The sequence below is a fragment of the Lates calcarifer genome, linkage group LG18 (genome assembly GCF_001640805.2).
Source record: "Lates calcarifer isolate ASB-BC8 linkage group LG18, TLL_Latcal_v3, whole genome shotgun sequence".
Classification (NCBI taxonomy): Eukaryota; Metazoa; Chordata; class Actinopteri; family Centropomidae; genus Lates; species Lates calcarifer.
In genome coordinates this window covers 1,820,225-1,842,212 of record NC_066850.1, presented here as the reverse complement: position 1 = coordinate 1,842,212, position 21,988 = coordinate 1,820,225, and the positions used below count along the sequence as shown (strand labels likewise).

Here is a 21,988-nt window from a genome sequence, read left to right as displayed (position 1 = left end):
TGGGGGGGAGGGGGTGTCAAGACACACATGCGTGTCTAATTCAGATTTGTGTATTTATGGGAAAATGCTACAGAAGACACCATGGATTCCAATACGCGCACAGCCAATTTTACCCACGACATGTGTGTCAAATCTAACTGCTAGACTGGCGAATGTGATAAGGCTGCATGTCAAGTCAAGAGAAGGGAAGGAGGGGAGAGCAGGAGGGAGAGAGAGGAGATGAGGAAACAAAACAGAAGGAAAACTGCAGACATTTCAAATATCTGCAGTTGGTTTAGTTTGCATGTGCGTTTTTTCTCATTATCTCACCAAGATGGGAAGAAGGAGGAAGGAGGAGGAGGAGGAGGAGGAGGGGGCAAAAGTGCTTATCAAAATGAAAGATTGCAACAATTCCCCTACTACTCCTATTGTAATCACTTCAATCCCTCTCCTGTCTGTGTTCCTGGATGTGTTGACACGGCGAAACGACGTGATGCATCGTACTGTATGACTAATTAGGATGAATTGATCCATTTAAGCATGGTATCATTTCTGAACAAGCCCGTGGGGAGTGTATGCATTAGCCCAATCCAATGGCTCAGTAACTCTCTCCAACAAAATCTCCCCATTCCCCACTCTTCTATTGCACTTCTGTCCTCATCAGAACTCCCCCCTCCCCTCCCCTCTCCCCTCTCCTCCCACCACCTCCCCCACGCCTTATCTTTTCCTCACCCCTTCTCATTCCTTCTCTGTCACAGTATCTGCTGTGTTTGGCTCCATGTCACTTTATCTGTGTGTACGATTCTTTGTCTGAGACTGTGTCTCCCTCTGTATTTCAGGAGTTGGGCCAGATTCCCAGTCTTCCCGTCCCACAAACTCCCTCTGTATTTGCTTCAGGTGTTGCTGTGTTCACTGGCCAAATGGACCCCTTGTCCCAGATTTTTTGCTCAGAGTTTTTGAATTCCTCCCTGGCTACAGATAATGTTTGTCTGCCATGCCAGCTCTAGTCTTCCCAAGAATGGACTTTACCAAGAAAGCTACCTTGAATTTAGCCTCTGCTGTTGCCATATTGTGGTTAATGATAGACCTCTGTCCACATCATCCTTCTTTTTAACTTAATCTTCATTGTTAAACGTCTTGAGTAATGTGAGAAATGTTGCTAAGCCACAATGAACTTTGACTCATCTCATCGACTTAAGCTGCCCTCAAACTAAGACAGGTCCCCCTTTTCCCAAGCTAGTCAGGCCTGTGTGCCTAAGTGTTTGGCCGGATGAACCTCACTTTCAAGTCCCAATTCAACTTGAAAAGAAAAGAAAGAAACTTGACATATACCTAACTGCAAATAATGTGCATAGCAGGTTAAAAAACAAGGGCTGTGTTGCAAGAATCAATACAAAAGACCTTCATACCATAGATAGTAGCACAGTGTTAGCAGGTAGCTGTTAGAGCAATAGTTAATGTGATTCATACTTACATTGTTTTGCATTATGATGTTAGGCTCCATGCAATCCAAGCCTCCATCATTGAAACCGGATTCAAGACTAATTAGGTCATCAATAACTTCATCCATTGGAAACTAAAAGAAAACAGTAATTTCAGTGTACTCATGGACAGACTGAGTGTGTTTGTACCAGAATTTCAATACTGTCCAAGTCGGATCTTTTGAAATCTCAACATTCAAACCAAAATAGACACGAGAAAGGGGGAGGGACTGTCGAGAGACTAATCCAATAACAGATGAGTTCTCCGCCGCCATGTTCTGAAATTAGTTAGCAAGGTTTGGCGGGAAAGACTCACATCTGTTATCCTTTGAAAGGGTTCTCTCATCAGAGACTGCATGTCTGAAGTTATTGATGAGCGCATCAGAGAGAGAGAGGGAGATCAATAATGGCATCATTTTGTTTAGGTGATTAGTTGGAACTACTCTCTGAATTGTAGAGATTCAAAACCAGTCCAGTTAGGAGTTCAGTCATAGTCATTTGTTCGTGTTTATACTGTATGTTGACTGTCCATCCCAACAAAGTATCAGCCATGATTCATCTCTCTTAATTTGAAAGAATTTAGAGGGGCTACAACAAATCTCTTACAGGTGGCAATGAAATGTAACACAGAACAAAGTGTTTTCTTGACAGGAATGTGAAGTGTTGACAGGAAAGCGTGTCAAGAATGTTGCGAAATCGACAAAAATTATGACCCACAGTTCGTCCATATGTGACACAGTCTGTGGTTCAAAGTTTTTGTTGCAATGTCACCCTTTTCCAGTCACAACTAGGCACATTTTGAGCTTTTTCAATTTCAGTTCCATAATTCAGCAGCATCGTCATTCACACTCAGACGCTTTCTCTTTCCATATGTTTACTCACCTCGCTGTCGTGATTGGCCATGGTGAGCAGGGTAACAGGGCTGTTGGGGTTGCTGCTGTCGCTGACGGAGGGCATGTGTCCATTCCTCATGATCGGCACGGTGGCCAGCGGCTGGCCGGGGGCATGCGGATGCGGCACGGCGTGGCCCTGCCCGGCCGACGAGGCCAGCTTGGAGCCCAGCGTCAGGTACTGCTTGACCTGCTGATTCTGGCTCTGGTGGAGGTGGAACTTGGAGTTCTCCAGGTGGCTCTGTACCTGCAGCAAATATCAAACATTAAGTTCAGTTAGTTGAATTGAAAATGAGTTCAGAAGGTGGAAGGTTGCTCATTGTGTTTCACGCCACTGACACAGCGCTGACTAAGAGTATATGCACAGAGGTTGTTTGCAGCAGCTGTCGGCTTTAGCGAAAAGATGATCTCATTTAACCCACAGGAATAACTGAGAGTCACAGTTTCCCATTATCATATTATATTGTCAGTCATGTAGGGCAAATTTACAAACTTACAGCAGGAGTGTATTTTGTGAAATATAAGTGATTTGAGTGAATCATATTCTTATATGTTGCAGGTTTCTTTAAGAGAGTTAGGATTCATTCTCAAGGAGCTTTCTCAAGTTAGTTATTGTCATATTCTGTCATTTTAGTACCAGTGTCTGACTTGTCAGTGGTTAAAAATTTTCCCCAGAACTGAACTAAACAAACAAACTAAGCAAACAAAATCATATTCCATTAAAATGCAGTAGCACATACTTAAACGTACAGCCAGCAGTCAAGATTGCCAAACTAGTGTCAAAAGCCTTACAAATGCGTTACATTGGAAAACATGATATGAGTGTTTAACAAGACACTTCACCAAATAATTCAGACTTTTAAAATAAATTTCAATATTCTTACATTTGAAGCTCTGGTTGCGTCCCGCATCGTGTAGTAGCTGCAGTCAGTTAAGTGTGGCATTCTCAGAAAAGCAGATAATCTTCAGTTTGGTTTGTTTTGGTGGAGCAGCAGGTCAACTTAAAGGCTCCAGGTCTGCTGCTGCTATCCTGTTGATCTGCTGACTTCTCAATGAGTGTCTGTCCCTTCCAGTCCCCTACCGAAGTCTTATAAGGGCCCTACGTGAACTAATTAGGCCCAAAGCTGGGGGTAAGCCTTTATGTTGCGTAGCATGATAATCACTTCAAACACTGCACTGTCAGATCACCCAGGGTTTGATCACTGCAGGATATCTGCCTTTAGCGTCTATCACTAATTCATCGGTACCGCCCTTTTCTGTCTCAATGGCCAATCAGAGGTCAGCTCCTAAAGTCCTCTGCTGCCTGCTCCAGGGGTTGTGGCAGCACAATTGACCCTTGTTCCCCATTGGGGGTTTTAAATAACTCCTCTAATGCCATTTTTAACCAAGCCTTTTCATTCATTCACTGGTTTCAATGTAGACAGTTCAGTATCATCACTTTCCTAAACAATAACTGCAATAAAACTATTTTGAGGTCTTTTTTACAGTAAGTTTAAGGCTATTTTCAGAGGGAACATCTCACCTAAAAATGTCTAATTTACTTACTGGTCTGGATCTCACAAAGAAGCTCAGTGTTACATCTTACTTTATTGGTTTATGGCCTGTGAAGTATTTTTGGGAGTACTTATTCATCATAATAATACATGTATTGTTAGCAGTGATTTTATAATGTTAGTCTTGTCAGTTGTTGATGGTCATCTTGTCTGTGTCTATTGCCCAGACTTTTATAACTTCTTCTCAAAAGTATGCTATTCACTGGTCAAAACAGCGTGCTCTATGGACTCGTCTGAACTTTTTGTTATCACTAAATGGATACTTTTTCCATGACTAACCTCAGCTAATCAGTTGGAAGTAGAAGACATTCAGATAAGCAACAATGCGGGTGTAGCAGCAGATTCAGAAGACTGTGCTATTACTTAACTGAGGGAAATGTGATATTAAAGAAGAATTTTTTTTTTTCCCATTATCTTAACCGTATCTGCTCCCATGATCATGGCGTCACATAAGGTGTCATTTATCAAGTAAAATCACAGATGATGAAAGCGTTCAGCAACACTGTATTTTTGCTGAATGGTGGCCACTACAGCTACTAGTAACAGTCATAAAGCCAGCTAACTCACTCACTAATGCTTATTATGCAACTGTATTTACCTAAAGTTAGCTCAAATTAGCTAACGTTAGCCACCAGCATTAGCTTGCAATTTCATACACACATATTGACTCAGCAAGAATTGATGGGATAGGTAATTCTCTGGTTTCAGACTTCTAACAGCAATGAAAGTTATTCTGGGTCAAAAGTCAACTAGCACAACTTAAACACTGCTAAACCTTTTAGCCGAGGCAACTGCAGGCTTCCTACTAAAACTCAGCATTAAATTCCCCTCGTCAGCTAGACTAGCTGCCCTCATTCACCACTCGTCCACCTAAATAAGAACAGGCTCATCACAATACTCAACTTGTCAGTAGTGACTAAGAGCTCTTATCTGACTCCTCCAGGCCAAACAAGATGCCAGTTGTTAGCCAATCAACATTTTTTTTCCACCACGGATAGCAAGAGGGATGCCAAGACTGCGACACACCACATCTGCTTTGTGTGACAGCAGATTGTCCTGGTTTCACTTCAGCTTTCTCACTACTGTAAATGCCGGAGACACGCTTGTTATCCACTTAAGGGAATCTGATTAGATTTGAGAGGTAATGGTGCTTCAGTCACCAAGGCCAACCTTGACAATGGCGGGCCCTGTGCATGTGTGAAGAGGACATGCTGAAAATTATCAATGCCCGCCATACACATGGGAGAGGAATGAGATAAGAATCTAATCAATCGAGGCTCAAGTTTGGGATTGTTGTGACTATTCTGATGTTTCAGACACTTCACTTTTTCTCTTTCTCAATATGGCTACAGGCACCTGCTCCAACAATTGAGGCAGTGTTTGAGGTTTACTGGTAGAGAGGAGGTCACAGGTTCACTTTCCATTCACACACATTAGCACAGTTAGCCCTGACATGCAAACCTAGACTATGTAGGCTAAAACTCTGAGTTTACTGAAAGTCAAAGTCAATGCATTTGTCAGTTTTCATCTTTCCAGACAGCTCCTAATAGTTTTCCATTCGTGCAAAAATGTAATATTTCCTCTCAATTTATTTCAGTGGAGATGTGTCATTATGTTTCATAATGTTTAAACGAGAAAATAATAATTGTCCGGTTTGGTTTTACACTCCCTGCATTGAAACATATAAACTTGACTGTCAGTAGGAGATCAGCTGCATCTTTCTAACTTCATTATCCTCATTACAGACATTTGAACTACTAAAATAAAGATGTCAGAACCAGACAACGCCCTCATTCCACACACACACGCCTTATTTCTCTCTCTTTCTCAATCAAACGTCGGCCAACTTGTTCACTTACACAATGTCAGCATTTACAGCGATTTTAACCACACAAATGCAGCAGGTTAATCAAATCCACATAAACAAATACACTACTGTGCTCTGCTGAGAAATCACATCACATGTTTTTCCAGCAGTCGTATAGAATATGTACGATTCATGCAAGCAAGTGCACAAAACTGCAGCTAGAAAGCATATTACAGCAATTCCATTACAAGATATATACACTCAATTATGTCATTATTAAAATCACAAATTCTCCATTAGAAGATAAAAACACAACCCTAGATTACACACACACACACACACACACATGCCCAATGCATAAGCCCAGAATCCAGTTTAATGTATGTTCACTCAAAGCATGATTTCTCTAGCCTCTGTCTGTGAGATGGATTTAATAGTGCTGTGATTTACCTCAGAGTTAAAAGGTGTTTTTCTTTAGTTCCACTGAAATGCTGCACTCACAAAGCCATTATAACAGACAGACTCACAGGTGTTTCTTCTGAGTGAAAAGCTCTTGCCCAACTCAAGTTTCAGTCTTGCCCAAGTTCTCCTTTCACTTCAAAAAAATCCAACTACTTATGAAACAGTGGGTGATGGTGACATTAAGCGGCTGTACAAATTATGGACAAAACCTCGTAGGAGACTTGGATTCATTTCTCCAAAACACATAGTTTTTACAACATACTGACACAGTTACGGAATGCAGTAGCCATGCAGCCATGCTTAATTATCTTTTTCTCCATCTTGAATCTACAGAGATGAAAGTGGAACAAAAAGCCTTCTCAGACATGCTTACTGTATTTTTGCTGAGCCTGCTAACCAGTAAATAGCTGTAACCACACACCCTAGATTGTGAAATGTGAGGGAAGATAAGACTGGAATAGCAAACCGATCACAAAATTTGCATTCCACAGTCGCTATTCAGTTATTCTGGTTGTAAGTGCATGCTTTGTTTTAAAGCGCACACTGTCCCTCTTGCATGCAAACACAAACGAATGTGCACAGAGTTATACACATATGCTTTTCTATATCTGATCTTGTCCCAATTTCCCCGGCCTGTAGCTGAGTCGCCCCCGCCTACCTGTAGAAGCTGGATCTCTGTCAAGGTGATCACTTTGACCACACAACAACGACTCATGGCTCCCCCAGAGTGGCAGCGTCTCCCCGCCACAGGAGCTGCAAATTCTTACAGAAGAACAAGAACTGTCACAGCTACAGCTGTATCTCTCACCGAGACGGGGGGGAGAAGAAGAGGAAGAAGAAGAGAGGTGCCGCAGCCTCCTTCCTGAGCTTTTGCAGAAATATCGGAAAGGAAGGCATGACACATCAGCTTATTTGGGAGCCGCACGGGCCGTTTCCTGTGTGTGTGTTCGTATGTGCGTGTGCTTTTGGTCAGGGAAAGGCCTGACAGAGGCAGAAATACAAATGGCAGCTGGGGGGGTTGAAGTGTGTGTGTGTGTGTGTGTGCAGGGGTGTAATAACTTGACAGAATGTGAGTTCCTGCTTGTGGATCACCACACTTTCCTGCCTGCAGAACATCCAGCTCAGCTCAGCACATTCTCCCAGGTTATCTTCATGACACCCACTTCCCCTGGAAGGCTTTTTAGCCATCAAACTACAGCCATGGCTTCAACTAGGGAAGCGCTCAGAAAATGTAATCTGTGGATGTGTGCAAATATGCTAAAACATACAGATACACACTCACACAAACCTGGTATCATGTCCCAGTCACTGTCAGGCCACAACAAAGGCCAGTGCAGGACTTCCCAGAATGGCTCTCAGAGAATTCCTGGACACAGCAAAATTGAACAGGACCATCGTAAGTCTTCCCTGCAGGCCTAACCTTTACAATAATAAGAACAATCAACTAAATCTGAAGCTGATGACTTATTAAATCACCAGAAAGTAGAGTCCAACTTTAAAATCCTTTCAGGGTTATCAAGACAAATCAATATATTTGTGAAATGTCTGTTAAAGCAAATGCTCTGACAACTGTTTGTTGCACTATATTTACCTGTAAAAGTGTTGGCGTTACAGTTAATAATGCAGAGGTTTCTGTTCATTCAGTGACAGTAAACAGTAACTGAGGGTTTTATAGCTTTTTACACACTTTAATAAACACATCAGTGCTTAACTTTAGGACATAGAATGTAATAAGGCAAATCGAATTACAATGACTCCGTTAAATCAAGCCAGTACAGATTATGATTTTAAAGAATCAGTTAAACACTGTAATGCACAATAAGCTAATGTCTCCTTTCAGCTGTTAAAATGTAGTTTGTCCCACACGTGTCCATGGTGGATGATTTCATTATGTAGAAAATAGCGGTCTTGATACTACAGGCGGGTGACAGCAGCATCAATGCGCCTTGGCATTGATTCTCAAAGTGTCAGGGACTCTACTGGAGGGAACAAGATATTCCCTCATCATGTGTTTTGATGGTGGTGGTGGACAACGCTGTCTTTACTCGTCAGTCCCAAAAAGTGGACCCGAACCATGCCAGCAAAATGCCACCAGATCCCCTCACTGAAGGGGTCAAGCATTTAGGCCTGTATCATTCGTTTGGTGAACACCACACATTCACTCATCCAGTTGTCAAGAACATGATAAAGGATGAATTATCTGATTCACTTTGTCCCACATCGCTGTCGACCAGTGTCTGTGGTTTTTGTACCATTGAACTCCCAAATGTGTGTTTGTAATGAGGCTCTGTAACCATACTATAATATCCTTCTCTATGCAACTGTCACCTGAGGTAGAGTTGCTCTTCTATTTTTCCATCCATATTGCACAAATGCATCGTGATCATCAGACATGCACTTCTAACCACAATTTCCCAGTCTTTGTGAATCTCCGTGCCCCAACAATGAACCCTCTTTCAAAATCACTCTGATCTTTTCCTCTTGCCATCTTAATGCAGCATCAGAATCAACTGGGCTTGTTCAGCATTTTTATACATGCCACAGAGCATGATGGGATGTTAAATACCTGAAGCATCTGCATTCATTTCTCCTCCTATGTCACCTGCCTGTGTATGTACAGTTCTCTCTAACACAGTCATAGCCTGCACTGCCTCAGTTAGCTGGATGGTTGAGCATTATTTATGTTCCTGTGTCTAAATGTGAAGGTCAATATGACATGTTTAGCTGCTCTTCGTACCTGTTGTGTCTCTGTGAGTGTGTGTTGGTTCATGTCTGTTGCTACATACACTTCACAGTGTTTTGTACTCTCACAGCTCCTCTTTTACCCACGCGTATATTTGTCTACCTCTTGTTTATTTGATTTCTGCTGTGTCTACGCAGTCTATCAGATCTAAATTCCTGGCTGGCCATTTTTGGCTCATCTTGGGGTAAGCCACAAGTGCTCACCTTTGTTAGTCCCCCTGCATGGCATGTTTTAAACATCAGGGACTTCCTGTAAGAGTTGGCCTGCTTCTGAGACAACACTTCAAAGTGCAGCTCCCACATCTGAGGACTGTTTTATCCTGCTAGAAAAGGAATGCATAATGGACACGGCACCACTGCACTTTTAATGATTCTCATATGAATTAAATATTACAGCCATTTTAACTGGATTACACATGGAACAGTGTGTATGTGTGCTTGTTACCTTGATGAAATATTGAATTTATGAAAATGGTCTGCCTCGACAGTGGTGTAAAAATAATTAAAATTCAAACTTAAAGTAAAGACACCTTGTTGGAAAATGACTTAAAGATACTCTATGGAACTTTGATTGTACACAAACATGACTTGACTGTGTATGCATGAAACATTTCACACCAAAAACACAATTGGTGCATGTTCTACATAGTGAACATCAGCCTACTCCTCCCACTGTGATTGTGACATGCACAAGTGAGTTTTATTTTAAAATTGTGGAGGTATAAAAGTCAGAATAAAGCTAAATATGTGATGTACATGAGTAACACACCTTAAATAAGAAGCTAAAATTTACTTACTTACTCATTTACTTCCAATTTGACAAATAACAAACATTATATAAACATATGAACTGAAAAAGTTAAGAAAGCTGAGGGAGAGAGGAAGGGGAAAGAAGGAGGATGCAATGCAGCCTATCCTCTCCGTCAGTGCAGAGGAGATGTAATTAGTCGAAATGGAATAACACAATTTTTGCTGCTAAATCAGTTAGAGCACATTATTCTCTGTGAGCAGTGAAAAGGAGTCTGTTCACAGGGACACCTGAGAGATCGCAGACCCTCTGCACACATGCACACTGTGTAGTGCCTCACAGACACTAATGAAGGTTCTTACATGTAACCTGGAGTCCTGTTATCAGATTAGCTCGTGTTCCTGTGTGTACATTATGCCACCTAAATTAGTGAGGGTTTTTTTAACGTAGCCATTAGCTGTACCATCTACAGGGCAAGCTATCTCATGCCATCACTGACAAGCAAGGTTGAGTGTTTGTTAGCTAATGCCAAGCTAATAAATATAACATTATATTAACAGTAACGTTGATACTGGACTATTTGTCAACATCCTGGATTATGTTTATACATCCATAGTTGGACCATAGTTGATTAAGGTGGCAGATATTGAAAAGTCTAATGGCACCTGTAGCCCAGTTGTAGTGTAGTTTTTACATTAATGCCATCCTCCTCTGTGCTGATGAACAATATGGTTTAAACACGATAAATTGTCATCTCTTCTTCTTGAGCTCTATAAGCAATGCCTCTGCAAGTGGGTTCTTGTTTTGTTTATTTAGTGTACACAAGTGAACACACAGGGAGCGCACAGTGCACAATTGTGGTAGCATTTGGTGAAATTGCTGAGTCACTATTAAACTGGCCTTTGCAGTAACTCATAATGGTCACTTTAACCTGCGACGCCAGACTGTCCAGTTGAAAGGGTAGTAGTGTCTCGGTGTCTGAAGTATGCTTATTGTAAACTCTCACTGGAATTTGTTATTCTAGTGAGAAGAGACTATGACCTTGTCTTCATTGCAGTGTGGTATGGTAGGCTGCTGGGGGAGAGTTCATGGTGATTTTCATGGGGACAGTCTTTTTGTTCGGCCCAGAGGCAGAGCTTTCATTTAAGTCAACAGACACTGACCTGATATGTGAGTTTACACTGCATCATTGATATACGTGTGGTGCCAATGTAATGCACCAGCAAAGAAAAGGCAAGCCAGCAAAAAGATGTAAACAATATACAATTAAAACATTTCAAATTTTAAAAAATCTTACATTCATCACGTTTGTTAGACTGTCAGGCATACCCACAATGCATTTTGGTGAGAAACAATGAATGTAAATATTACTGTGAATAACCAGGAAAATTGGACCTGATCTTTGACGAGCGATTATAGGGATGTTTAAGCCATGGCCAAGAAGCTGCAGAGGATTGTGGGTAAACTGCTGTGAAGTGGCTGTGCTCCTGAAAGGGGCACCTCATCCTTGACCCTCACTGTCCAGTGAGCTAGAACAGGATAGACCGGTGCTTAGCGTTGCTTCTCCGAATGATGTCAGAAAAGCTGTACTGTAGACAACTTTAATCTCTCACTTTGGCAGACAGTGAAAAGAAGCCCCGGTGGGCTCCAACTGTAACTATGAAGATGAAGTCTTGTTAAAATTATGCACATGATTGATTGCAAGACAGTCCCAGCTCACCAAAGTGAAGGCCTTTCAAGCCTGGGTAAAGACCTGAAGACAAAATGCTCAGGATACAGAGAGAGAAATCTCTGATCCTCTCTCTTTCAGAAGGAATTGTTGTGGCCCTTAATCTGTTCAACACTTAATCAAGTTTCAGATTAAGTATTTCTAACTCCTTTTTGTCCAGAGAAGTCTGTGAACCTTACCAATTTCATGCTTTCATTACAAAGAACCCTTGATATACAGTAGATGTGACATCTAAAAGCTTAATGTGATCAGTACTTAGTTAAATGAGAGGAGTGCTGAGTCTTATCTTAATTGTTTGTTTCTGTTTAAAGAGGTTCCATTATTTGAAAAAAGGGCGTTTGTTTTAATGGAGACAGGGAAATACCATTATTAGAGGACTGTGGGTTCAGGAGTAAAATGGACAGACATGCCTGCTCATTCCCGCTGCACTGGGAGCCAACACCCATGTCCAGTGTTTTGAGTCTCCATCTACTTTGCAGACATTTAGGAGAGTAAAAGATTCAGCTCCGTAGGGATGTATGACCGTCAACTGTCAGAGCAGTTAAGAGTTTGAAACCTTGGGTCTAATTGTACTTTGCTCCATTATGAAACGCTCCCATAATATGATGTCACACAAGGTTTATGCTAATGCAATGATAATCGGTGCATGTGTCATTCATGGGCCTCGACATATTCATAAAAAACACTGTTGGTTCTGACATGAACCATGTCTGTACATATTCATTCTTAAGCGAGCATACATACAGATACATGAAATGAGTTCCTAGATGAACATGTCATAAGAAACCATTGATTTAATTTGATCTGAAGCATCAAGGCTCAATCAAATCAAATCACCCAGTAATATAACACTGTCAGAGAGATTCTCAAACAAAACAGGGAATGCAGAACAAAATCTGGGAAAAATGTGATTTAGTTCTGGGTAACCTATTAGAGACTGATCATGTTAGACTCTAATATTCTAAGTCAATATAAAAATATTAGGAAACATGATGTAACCAGTAAGTGGATTATTAGACATCTATTATTGGTGATGTCTGAAGGTAACAGTCTACCAGGATTGTGTCACATTGTGTTGGTTGACGCAAACCTATTATCTTTACCAGTGTGTGCACAGATTATGAGCTTGTATTTTTTCCATTATATTAGCATTACTAAAGCTGTGTCATTCATTATTCACAACTCTATGTGAAGTGGATTCTATGTTTATGTGCTGTGTGCATCAGGTGGCAAAATCAAACGGTTTTGGACATTTTTTTTGTAGTAGTAGTAATCATCAGCTGTACAGTTGTTTTTTGTGATAGAATAAGAAGACATTTGGACAGAGCAGTTGACTACATCAACCATATATTCAACCATATATTCAGCTTAATACTAAAACCATCTATTACTTTTAGCTGTTTATCCATTTCTGCCACATTAGCCCATGGGGTACAGAACCCCCTGGTTGCGAATCACTGGATTACAGTCTGTAGTGAATAATGAATGATTTCAGACTCTTTATTTCCTACAAACTTGCTTATCTTGTGCAAATCTTAAAGAGAACTACAAAGAAAAAATAATTTTGATTCAACATAACTCAGGTCTCTGGCAACTGAACAGAGTGAAGATCAAAACCAGAAATATTTCAATGCTGCTCCTCTGACCTTTGAAGCTTAACATGGCATCAAAAAGAGGATCCTACTCTCCAGCCAGCACACAGTGTATTTATCAGCTAAATTTGCAATCCACTGTTGAAATACTTTTGCTGGAGATATATTGATTACTGCCCCCTCCTTTAACTTGATTGTGGTACATTATATAATGTAATAGCTGTTTAAAGAGAACTAAGGACAAAATGAAATCAACTGTGACCTTACCCAAACTAGTAATGTATGATTTGTGCAGTGGGACAAAGAGCTGTTTTTCTGTTCAACTATCTTTGTGTCCACCGCCCCCAAGTTGTTACGCAGTTACCTATTGTTCATATTTTTGGCAGAGTCACAGTTTGACTTCCGCAACCATTGCTATTAGCCATTTAAGCTGTTTATCCATTACTTTTAGCAAGCTGTTTAGACATCTGTGCCTACCTGGTCTTAAGGCTGACAATTTATGATCAAATAATAATTTCTATCAAAACATTTTACGGCACCCCATGGGGTACAAGAACCCCTGGTTTGGAATCACTGGAGTACAGTCTGTAGTGAATAATAAATAATTTCCTCCAAACTTGCTTATCTTTATGCAAATCTTAGGAGAACTACAAAGAAAAATAGTTTTGATTCAACATAACTCAGGTCTCTGGCAACTGAACAGAGTGAAGATCAAAACCAGAAATATTTCAATGCTGCTCCTCTGACCTTTGAAGCTTAACATGGCATCAAAAAGAGGATCCTACTCTCTCTAACCAGCATAAAGTGCATTTGTGGGCTAAATTTGCAATCCACTGTTCAAAAGATTTTGGTGGAGATATATTGATTACTGCCCCCTCCTTTAACTTGATTGTGGGAAATTAAATAATGCAATAGCTGTTTAATGAGAACTAAGCAGAAAATTAAATCAACTTTGACCTTACCCGAACTAATAATATATGGTTTGTGCTGCGGGACAAAGAGCCGTTTGTTCGTCTATCTTTGTGTCCCTGCCGTTTGAACGAGTGAGCTGCTGTGGCGAAGGGAGGAGCGCCAGTGCTCCTCTTCCCAGGAATGAAAGAGAGGAAGACCAAGAGTGAAAGCAAGGGATGTGAGAAGTAAAGGCCAGGAGAACTCAAGCTTTTATCACACACAGATCTGAACAGTCTTTATTCTGACCTCATTTCAATCATGCTGTGCCTTTAGGAATTAAAGCATTTTTTGGCGATTTTGTGCCAACATATTTTCCAAAAATGTAACTCCAATTTTGAAAAGCTTGAGTATATTCTGACCTATTTAGCCCATTCCAAACAATGCTTCTCCATCCAGCCCAAATCTCCACAGTAAATATCTCCTCTTTTTCTTTGTTGTTAATATAAACAATATTAATTTTTCAAAATTTCTCTATTTATTTTCTGGTCCCCTTATTGGATCAAACTCCTCCACCAGCCGCCTTTCCTCATCACTCCAGTTGCCAGTCTCGGGTAAATTGAGTAATTAGTTTTGCCTGAGTTCAATTTAATCTCTCCATCATTTAGCTGCTGCCAGTTCCAAGTGTGTTACTGAGTCTCTGCCAACTCCTCCATTATAGACTACCATGTGCCATCTCCAGTGAACATGTCTTTAACCAAATAAGGTTCGCCAAAACGAAACAGCTGCACAAATCAGCTCGGAACTGATCATTCGCCAACTTCAGACGTGAATGTCTTGAACCTAGAGTTGAACTTTTGTGTTTGCTTTTAACAGGCCAACCAAGATGAAGCCCAACCATCCACCCTAACCTCCTTCCTCAGCGTCAGGGCAATGACCACAATCCCTTTAAAAGTCAGTGTTAAGGATTGTGAGGAAAAGTATGTTTGTTTTGTTTTTGACTAAACCCAAGTGAAGCTCTCTGAGCTCTGCACACTCTCCTCTCCCACCAGTGCCAGTGTCCAAGCATACATCGCATCTATTCTACTTATGCGTTGATAATGCGTGCGTGAACTAAAACGAATGTCGCTTTACTGTTTTTTTTCCCTTCCAGTCTGTGAAGTTTTCACAACGACAGATCCCATCAGTGGACCAAAAATGACCGTAAAACAGTTGTAACTCTGTAAATTAATAATCATGTCTGACCACTTTCATCTCAGCATGTGTGTGTGAGTTTGCAACAGCGCAAATGCATTAGGGATTAAAGGGCCTTTGCTTGCTGTCGTAAACGTTTTAGCCTGTTAAATACAAACTATGTGCGCTTAGCATTACAGCTGGACATTTTCTGAAGCATACCATAAGTTTTTAGGTTGATTCCCTACCTAAACAGCCATTGGTCTCAGGTCATCTCAGCATATTTTACTTTTCATGTAAACTTGGTAGTAATCCTTACATAGAAAACTCATCTCTCTGTTCATGTCAAAGTTATGTTATCTTTATGGGGTAATGATGCTGTGGGTGGGAAGTGTTTTAGAAATCAAGTTGACAGGTTATTTTTTTATTATTATTATTATTTATTTATTTATTTTTAATTTTATTATTATTTTTTTATTTTGTTAATGCATTTTTTTTTCAATGATTCTTGGATCTCAGACTGTCCTTGAACACACCACCAAGTAAGAATCCTCAAAATGCTGCTGGTCCATCTTCTTATCTGCAGCGCAACAAGATGATGATCTTAATGCTGTAAAATGTTCAGTCTGGTGATTTTTAATGGAAACCAATGGCTGCCTGAAAGGTAGGAAGTATGTGGACATTATTTGGGAAACAGCAGCATGTCAGCATTGTAAACATGATTTGTAGTTACTGGGCTAAAACGTGATAATCTATTAATCCTTAATGCATTTGAGCTGTTGTGAACCGTGTGAATGGTGTAAGCCTACATTAACACTCCTCTTTGTTTGTGTGTGTGTTTGTTTGTTTTTTTACTCTGAACTATGCAGAGGTCATGGGTGAAATGATCTCGATTTCTTCCGCCACTTTTTTATCCCTTCTCTCCTTTACTCTCATCTTCCTCTGTCTATGCCTTATACCATCCCCTCTCTTTATCTATATCAGTCTCTCACTCCATCTCTGGTTATGGTAATGATCTGATGTGCGGGCAGAGAAAGGCACCTGTGCGAGGCTAACGTGAGACGACACCAATCTTTTCATCACAATGGGGAGCCCCACAGACCAAAAGACTCACTTAAAAGGCGTATTTCAGTGTATTAATTGCTTGACATGGCTCACCCAGGTGTGGGAAACCTTTCGTATGGCAATTAAAGGGCTAGATGAGAGACAAAGAAAAAAAATCCTGGCTGTAGCCGGCCAAGAGGATGGCTGAAATATTTCAGTGTGTGTAACAAGCGGCAAGGTATTTCTAACAAAATCACGTGTGGTGAGCAGACAAAGTTACGGTAATTGAGTTAACCACCCCTCCTTTACCCCTCACTCTTTCACGATGCGTCTGGTTCTGTACATGAGTGGGAGTAATTTCACATGACCCGGGGTTTTCGCTCCAGAACCTCACTCTTTGGCTTTGACAGTTATCAGTAAATGAAGTTTGCACAGACAGATAAAGAGAGAGAGAGACTCAATAGGTGCCCTGAAGTGACCTGAAGGTTAATCATAGTCCTGAAACATTACTGCTCACATGAGTGTGTGCCAGTGTTGTATCATAGCATAAATACATGAATACATGAATCTACCTGACATCTGGAGGTGTGAAAGTGTCACCTGTACTGATGCCAGGGAGAAGACAAACCATCTAGACTCTTTGCTTTGTTATATTTTTTTCCATATTGCCACTTAGAGAATTACACCAGAATGCCGTCTTATCACGAACTAAGAGAGAAAACATTCTTGTTTGTTTTCAATGGTGTGACGATTCAATTTTTAAGATAATCCAGTAGATTTTGTTTTTATATGGTTTGATACATGCTTTTCAATCACATAAAAAATGGCAACTTTTTTATAGGTAAGATTTTTGTAACTGTATTGTATTATTGCTATTGTCAGTTGTATTATCATCATCAGAACTTATTACTTCCCATACAGACAGTCGACAAGCACTGTAATAACAGTAATTCTTTCTATGGTCTTTACGTCATCAGCCTGAGTGCCTCTGCTGTTTTTTAATGAAGTTGTATTCCTGTCACCTTTGTTGCACAGTGCTCAGCTTTGACTCTGTTTAGTTTGGTATTACCATTCTAACAGGGTTGAATTATTTCAATACCACTCTGAATTTAATTGAGACTAATGGCATTTAAATCCACATTATTCAGCTTTAAGTATGACCCTGGGTACCTCTTCTTTTTCTTTTTCTTTTTCATATGGAACCGAGTGGTCACGGTCACCTTACAGCTTTCTGAAACAAGGCCGCTCTTTATCTGAATCATTCAAACAGGCACATGACACAAACATATTGTTTAAAAATTGGATTTGAGGTAATGGAAATGAAGGAAGTCTGTGATATTTGAGAGTGATTTGATTACGTTAATGCATGCTGTGTGCATCATACAACCATCGCTGATGATCGTCAACATTATTAATATAGTTTCATGCTGTAGAATTGCTTTGACTGCAGCTCTGAGGCCACAGCAGACACGCTACGTTCAAATATCACTCGGTTACATCAGCAGACATTTACACTGAGTTTACTTCACCACAGCTGTAGGTGTGTCAGTTTCACTTACCTGTCCGTACCAGTTATATTCCAGCATCGTGGCGACACTTGTAGCATTCAGACACAACAAATGCAATAGAAGCTGCTCTCTTCTTCTTCTTGCACAACCAAAAAGAAAAATCTTAAAAATAGTGGCCTGTTGCTTCTTCTCAACACAGCTACACAATTCTTACTTTCCACTGTGTGGAGTTGGTGTCGTCAGGGCTTTGGGGGGCCAGGCAAAAGCTAAGCCATTACACACATTTTTGTACACATGCATTGGCAGGCATACACACACTCACTCACTCACGCGCACACACACACACACACACCTGACTCTCCTGTTGAATTTTGGCACTCCCAGGGCTTACGACCTGTTGATAATGAACCTGAACCCATTATTTTGAGTCAATGAATTGAAAGAAATAGGGCAAAGAATGAAAGCCACAGGGCCAATTAACGGCATTCTTTGATGTATTACCCTCGCTCGCCACTCAACCAGACCGCTCTGCGCCTTTTGTCTTTATCCCCTCTGTTATTCATTAATTATTCTGAGCAGGGTCAGAGTTCGTGTGGCTAATTGTGCAGACAGTCTTTCTTTGAGGATGGCAAAAGATTCGCCCAACACTGACACTCCCCCTGACTGTGCCCAGCCACCTTGAATTATGCCAATTATTCCAATTCTTTGATTTTTTTTCCCCTGCCTTCTCTCTGCTCTATCATGGTACTAAGCTGTATCTCTTCCCCCCCTCCCTCCCTATTGACTTTTCATAGTTGAGTCTCCCTCACTGAAATCTCTCACACACACTCTCTCACACACACACACCCCTACACACAAACAAATACATGGTATTTTGGTATCTTGGGTATTTGAGGTGGACTCAGGACAGTTAAGCCCACTCAGGTTAAATTCTACCTGATCAGGCCACGTCTTTACACTGTGAATTATCTATACACACTCAGATTTTACATGTTAGTTGTGAGCCGAAGGGTATCTGCTTTCAGTTGTTATGCTAACAGGTACTGACTGTCGCTTCATATTAAGCATACAGACATGAAAGAGCTATTGATCTTGAACTCTCATCAAGAAAGCAAACTGTGCCTTTAACAAAAAGTTTGATATTTGACAAGTCCCTTTAAAACATCCGTCCTCAAACTGAATGAAGTCTTGTTTCCAAAGTTCCCATAACTGATGAAAAGAGTTTGTGCCTCTGGATTTTTCACAGTCTGAGCCGCTTGTAACGGACCATTGGAAACGCATTACTTAGTTTAGGATGAACTACGAACACTGTTCCTAGCTACATTTTTACAAAATGCCCAGCTCTTATCTCCAGTATGGGCATAAGTGCAGGAAACACAACATATGCTTTTTAATTTAGGTATATATTAGACATTTTCTCATACACTTTCTATGAAAAAGAGGAAAAGCCTTTTGACATCTCCACAGGATTCCATGAAAATACAGGAGGCAAAGGCAATGACTCTCTGCAAGTGATACAAAAAGAAAAGAGGAGATGTAATTAGATTAGGAAATGTCTATGAAGGCAACCCCTCTTTAATATGATTAGGAGAACTGACAGCATGTAATGGTTTAATTATCTGTCAGGCAGTTTATACGTCCCTTTATCTGAACTTATCTGAGGGTCGTATGTGTTTTAAAAGGTCTCTTGAAGCAGACTCCACAGTGTACTACACTGTAAAAACCAGAGGAGGGGGGAAGTTAACAATAGGAATAGTTTTGAAGTTTAAAAAAATCATTGGTTTCCAATACAAGTTCACTATTATTTGGTTTAGGGATTCATAACTCATGGAAATATCCATGAGTTATGAGTTAAAACTACATGAAAGACGGACGAAAGGACAAATGAACTAATTACTGTTTAAAGTTTATAGTCTTTAACAGCTAGCATGCATCTGCAGAATCACACATACAGCGTGAATTAGCAGGTGAACAGAGCTTTTTCAGCTGACCTTGCAATAGATGAGAACACATGGAGCCATGTTTTTGTTGACTAAAACTAACAACAATGAAATGACTAAAATGTGACAAAATGTGACAAAAACAAAATGTCTACTATGATAAATTAGTCTCATATAATAATGTTATAATAATGTAACAGTTATAAATCTGTTAACTCAATGCTGTTACTTTTAAAACCTAGATTACATCTGCTTTGTCACTTCCAGTTAACCGTCAACTGTCCCTTCAGTCCCTTTGTAGTCTATTAGTCTTTCAAGAAAGAAGGCAATGTAAGGGCACAGAAATCCTATGCTAACCTTTTGTCTCACAAGTCCCTTTGGATGTGTCTTCTTCAAAGGGAGTCCCATGTGACACCTCTGGCTATGGGCAGTCCTGAAAGGTTAGGACCTCAGGCCATGGCTGTGTCCCTGACGCCACTGGCTAAACACTGTGTCCCACTCTGACCTCCTTAATTTGGTGTGTGTGTGTGTGTGTGTGTGTGTGTGTGTGTGCGTGCTCATTGCTCATCTTGTCTTTCGGGGGGGCGACAGCTTTGATAAGATCATGTTGTAGCCACAAGCAAAAAACAAGGATTCAATGAGGTGACAAGCTTTTTGGTTTTAAGGACTAGTGTGGCATTTCCTACTGTCTTTTGGCTTGAGGACATTTCACTGTATATCTTGTTGTTGCTTTCTCACCAGGAAGTTTTTGATGGAAGTACAGGTGTCTGTAAGTACACCTGTAAGGTAATTAGGACTGAAAGTGCTGATTTGGCTTTTATGTCCCATAAAATGTCAAAGAAAATTAGATATATTTGCAGTGGACATTATTGTCTATGTTTTGGTGTATTTTGAAGGAATTCAGACTCTTCCCCTTTTTCACATTTTGTTATGTTGCTGCCTAATGCTAAAATTGCTCAAATTTATTTTTCCCTCATCAATCTACACCCAAGATTTTCTTCACTCAGTACTTAATTGAAGCACCTTTGGTGATTACATCTTCGAGTCTTCTTAGATATGATACGACATCTTTTGCTTGCCTTGGTTTTATGGATTTTCTGCCAGTCAGACAGTGCTTCAAGTCAGAGTTGTCTCTGAGCTACTCCTGCATGTTTTGGCTGTGTGCCCCTTGTCATTGTCCTGTTGGAAGGTTAACCTTTGGCCCAGTGTGAGACCTGGACCAGGTTTTCATTAAGGATGTCTCTGTACAGCCAAAGTGATTGTTTGGTTCTTGGTCACCTTTCTTACCGAGGCCTTTCTCTCCTAATTTCTCAGTTTGGCTGGGCAGCCAGCTCTAGGAAGAGTCCTGGTTGTCCTGAACTTCCATTTAAGAATTATGGAGACCACTGTTCTCTTGGGAACCTTCACTGCAGCCGAGAATTTATTGTAACCTTCCCCAGATCTGTGCCTCAACACAGTCCTAACTCTGAGCTCTGCAGGCAGTTCCTTCGTCCTTATGGCTTATGGATTTTGCTCTGATATGCATTGTCAGCTGTGAGACCTTACATAGAGGTGTCTGCCCCTCCATGTCATGTCTAATCAGTTGGATTTGGATGGAGATTCAAGAGATTCTGATTCTGATTTATTGTCATTGTGCAAGCACTAATGCTTTTAAACCACATTGGTTTTTTATTTATTTTCTCTTTCTTCTAGTAGTAGAACATAGTTCTATCAGGGTTTCCTGCAATGTAACGGTGTAGTTGTGTGTAGTTGTATTTATGCATACAGTACATTCCCTGTCAAACATCACACAGTTTATTATGCATGGATCATAAACACACACATACAGACACACACAAACACACTAGGGGTTCTCAAACACCAATTATGTTGTTCTTGTTCCCCCCCTCTGAGCTTATCTAGCCTCTGGGGAGACCTCCAACCCACTCCCTCCCAAACCCAGCAGGAAGCCTCTACTGGTCCCAACTCAGAGTCCCTGTTTACCTGGTCCCTGTTGCACCCTGTCCACTTCGCCAACCACACACTAACACTACTACTCTCTACACATTGTACCTTTTTTCCCCCCTTTTGAATCCTATTAGTGCGTGAACTTAGTTTAACTGAAAAAGACTGTCGACTTCACTCAATTAGGCCTAATAGGATTAGGTAGCTGGTATGGGCCTGGAGGTTTAAATAGGAATGGAATTTTGGCAGACACCTGCTCCATCCATTGCATTAATCTTATAAAGGCTGTGGAGTATGCAGAGGCCCCGGTGATGCCCAGGGTTGAATGGTTGGATGAATGGCTGTACTTGGTGCATGGGCCTCAGCCCTGATGGCATTAGTGCCAGAGAAAGTGTAGCTCAGTGGTAAGGAAGGCATCAGTGAACTGAAAGGTTGCAGGTATAGCAGCTAATATGTGTGTTGTTGAAGTATGCACTAAATCTACACAGTCATGACATTCTGAAAAAGT

General features: G+C 40.7%; 1 protein-coding gene across 8 annotated transcripts in view; it reads right to left on the bottom strand.

Moving 5' to 3' along the window:
* tfec (transcription factor EC) overlaps positions 1-21,988 on the bottom strand; it is a 40,856-nt gene that overhangs the window by 5,448 nt on the left and 13,420 nt on the right. For 2 of the 8 annotated variants that reach the window (XM_018682781.2, XM_051077624.1), the window contains exons 3-4: positions 2,343-2,597; positions 1,454-1,555 (exon numbers count right to left, since the gene is read on the bottom strand). In XM_018682781.2, coding sequence (XP_018538297.1) covers positions 1,454-1,555; positions 2,343-2,597 — 357 coding nt within the window. The other 6 variants (XM_051077625.1, XM_051077626.1, XM_018682784.2 and 3 more) reach the window with 5 other exon arrangements.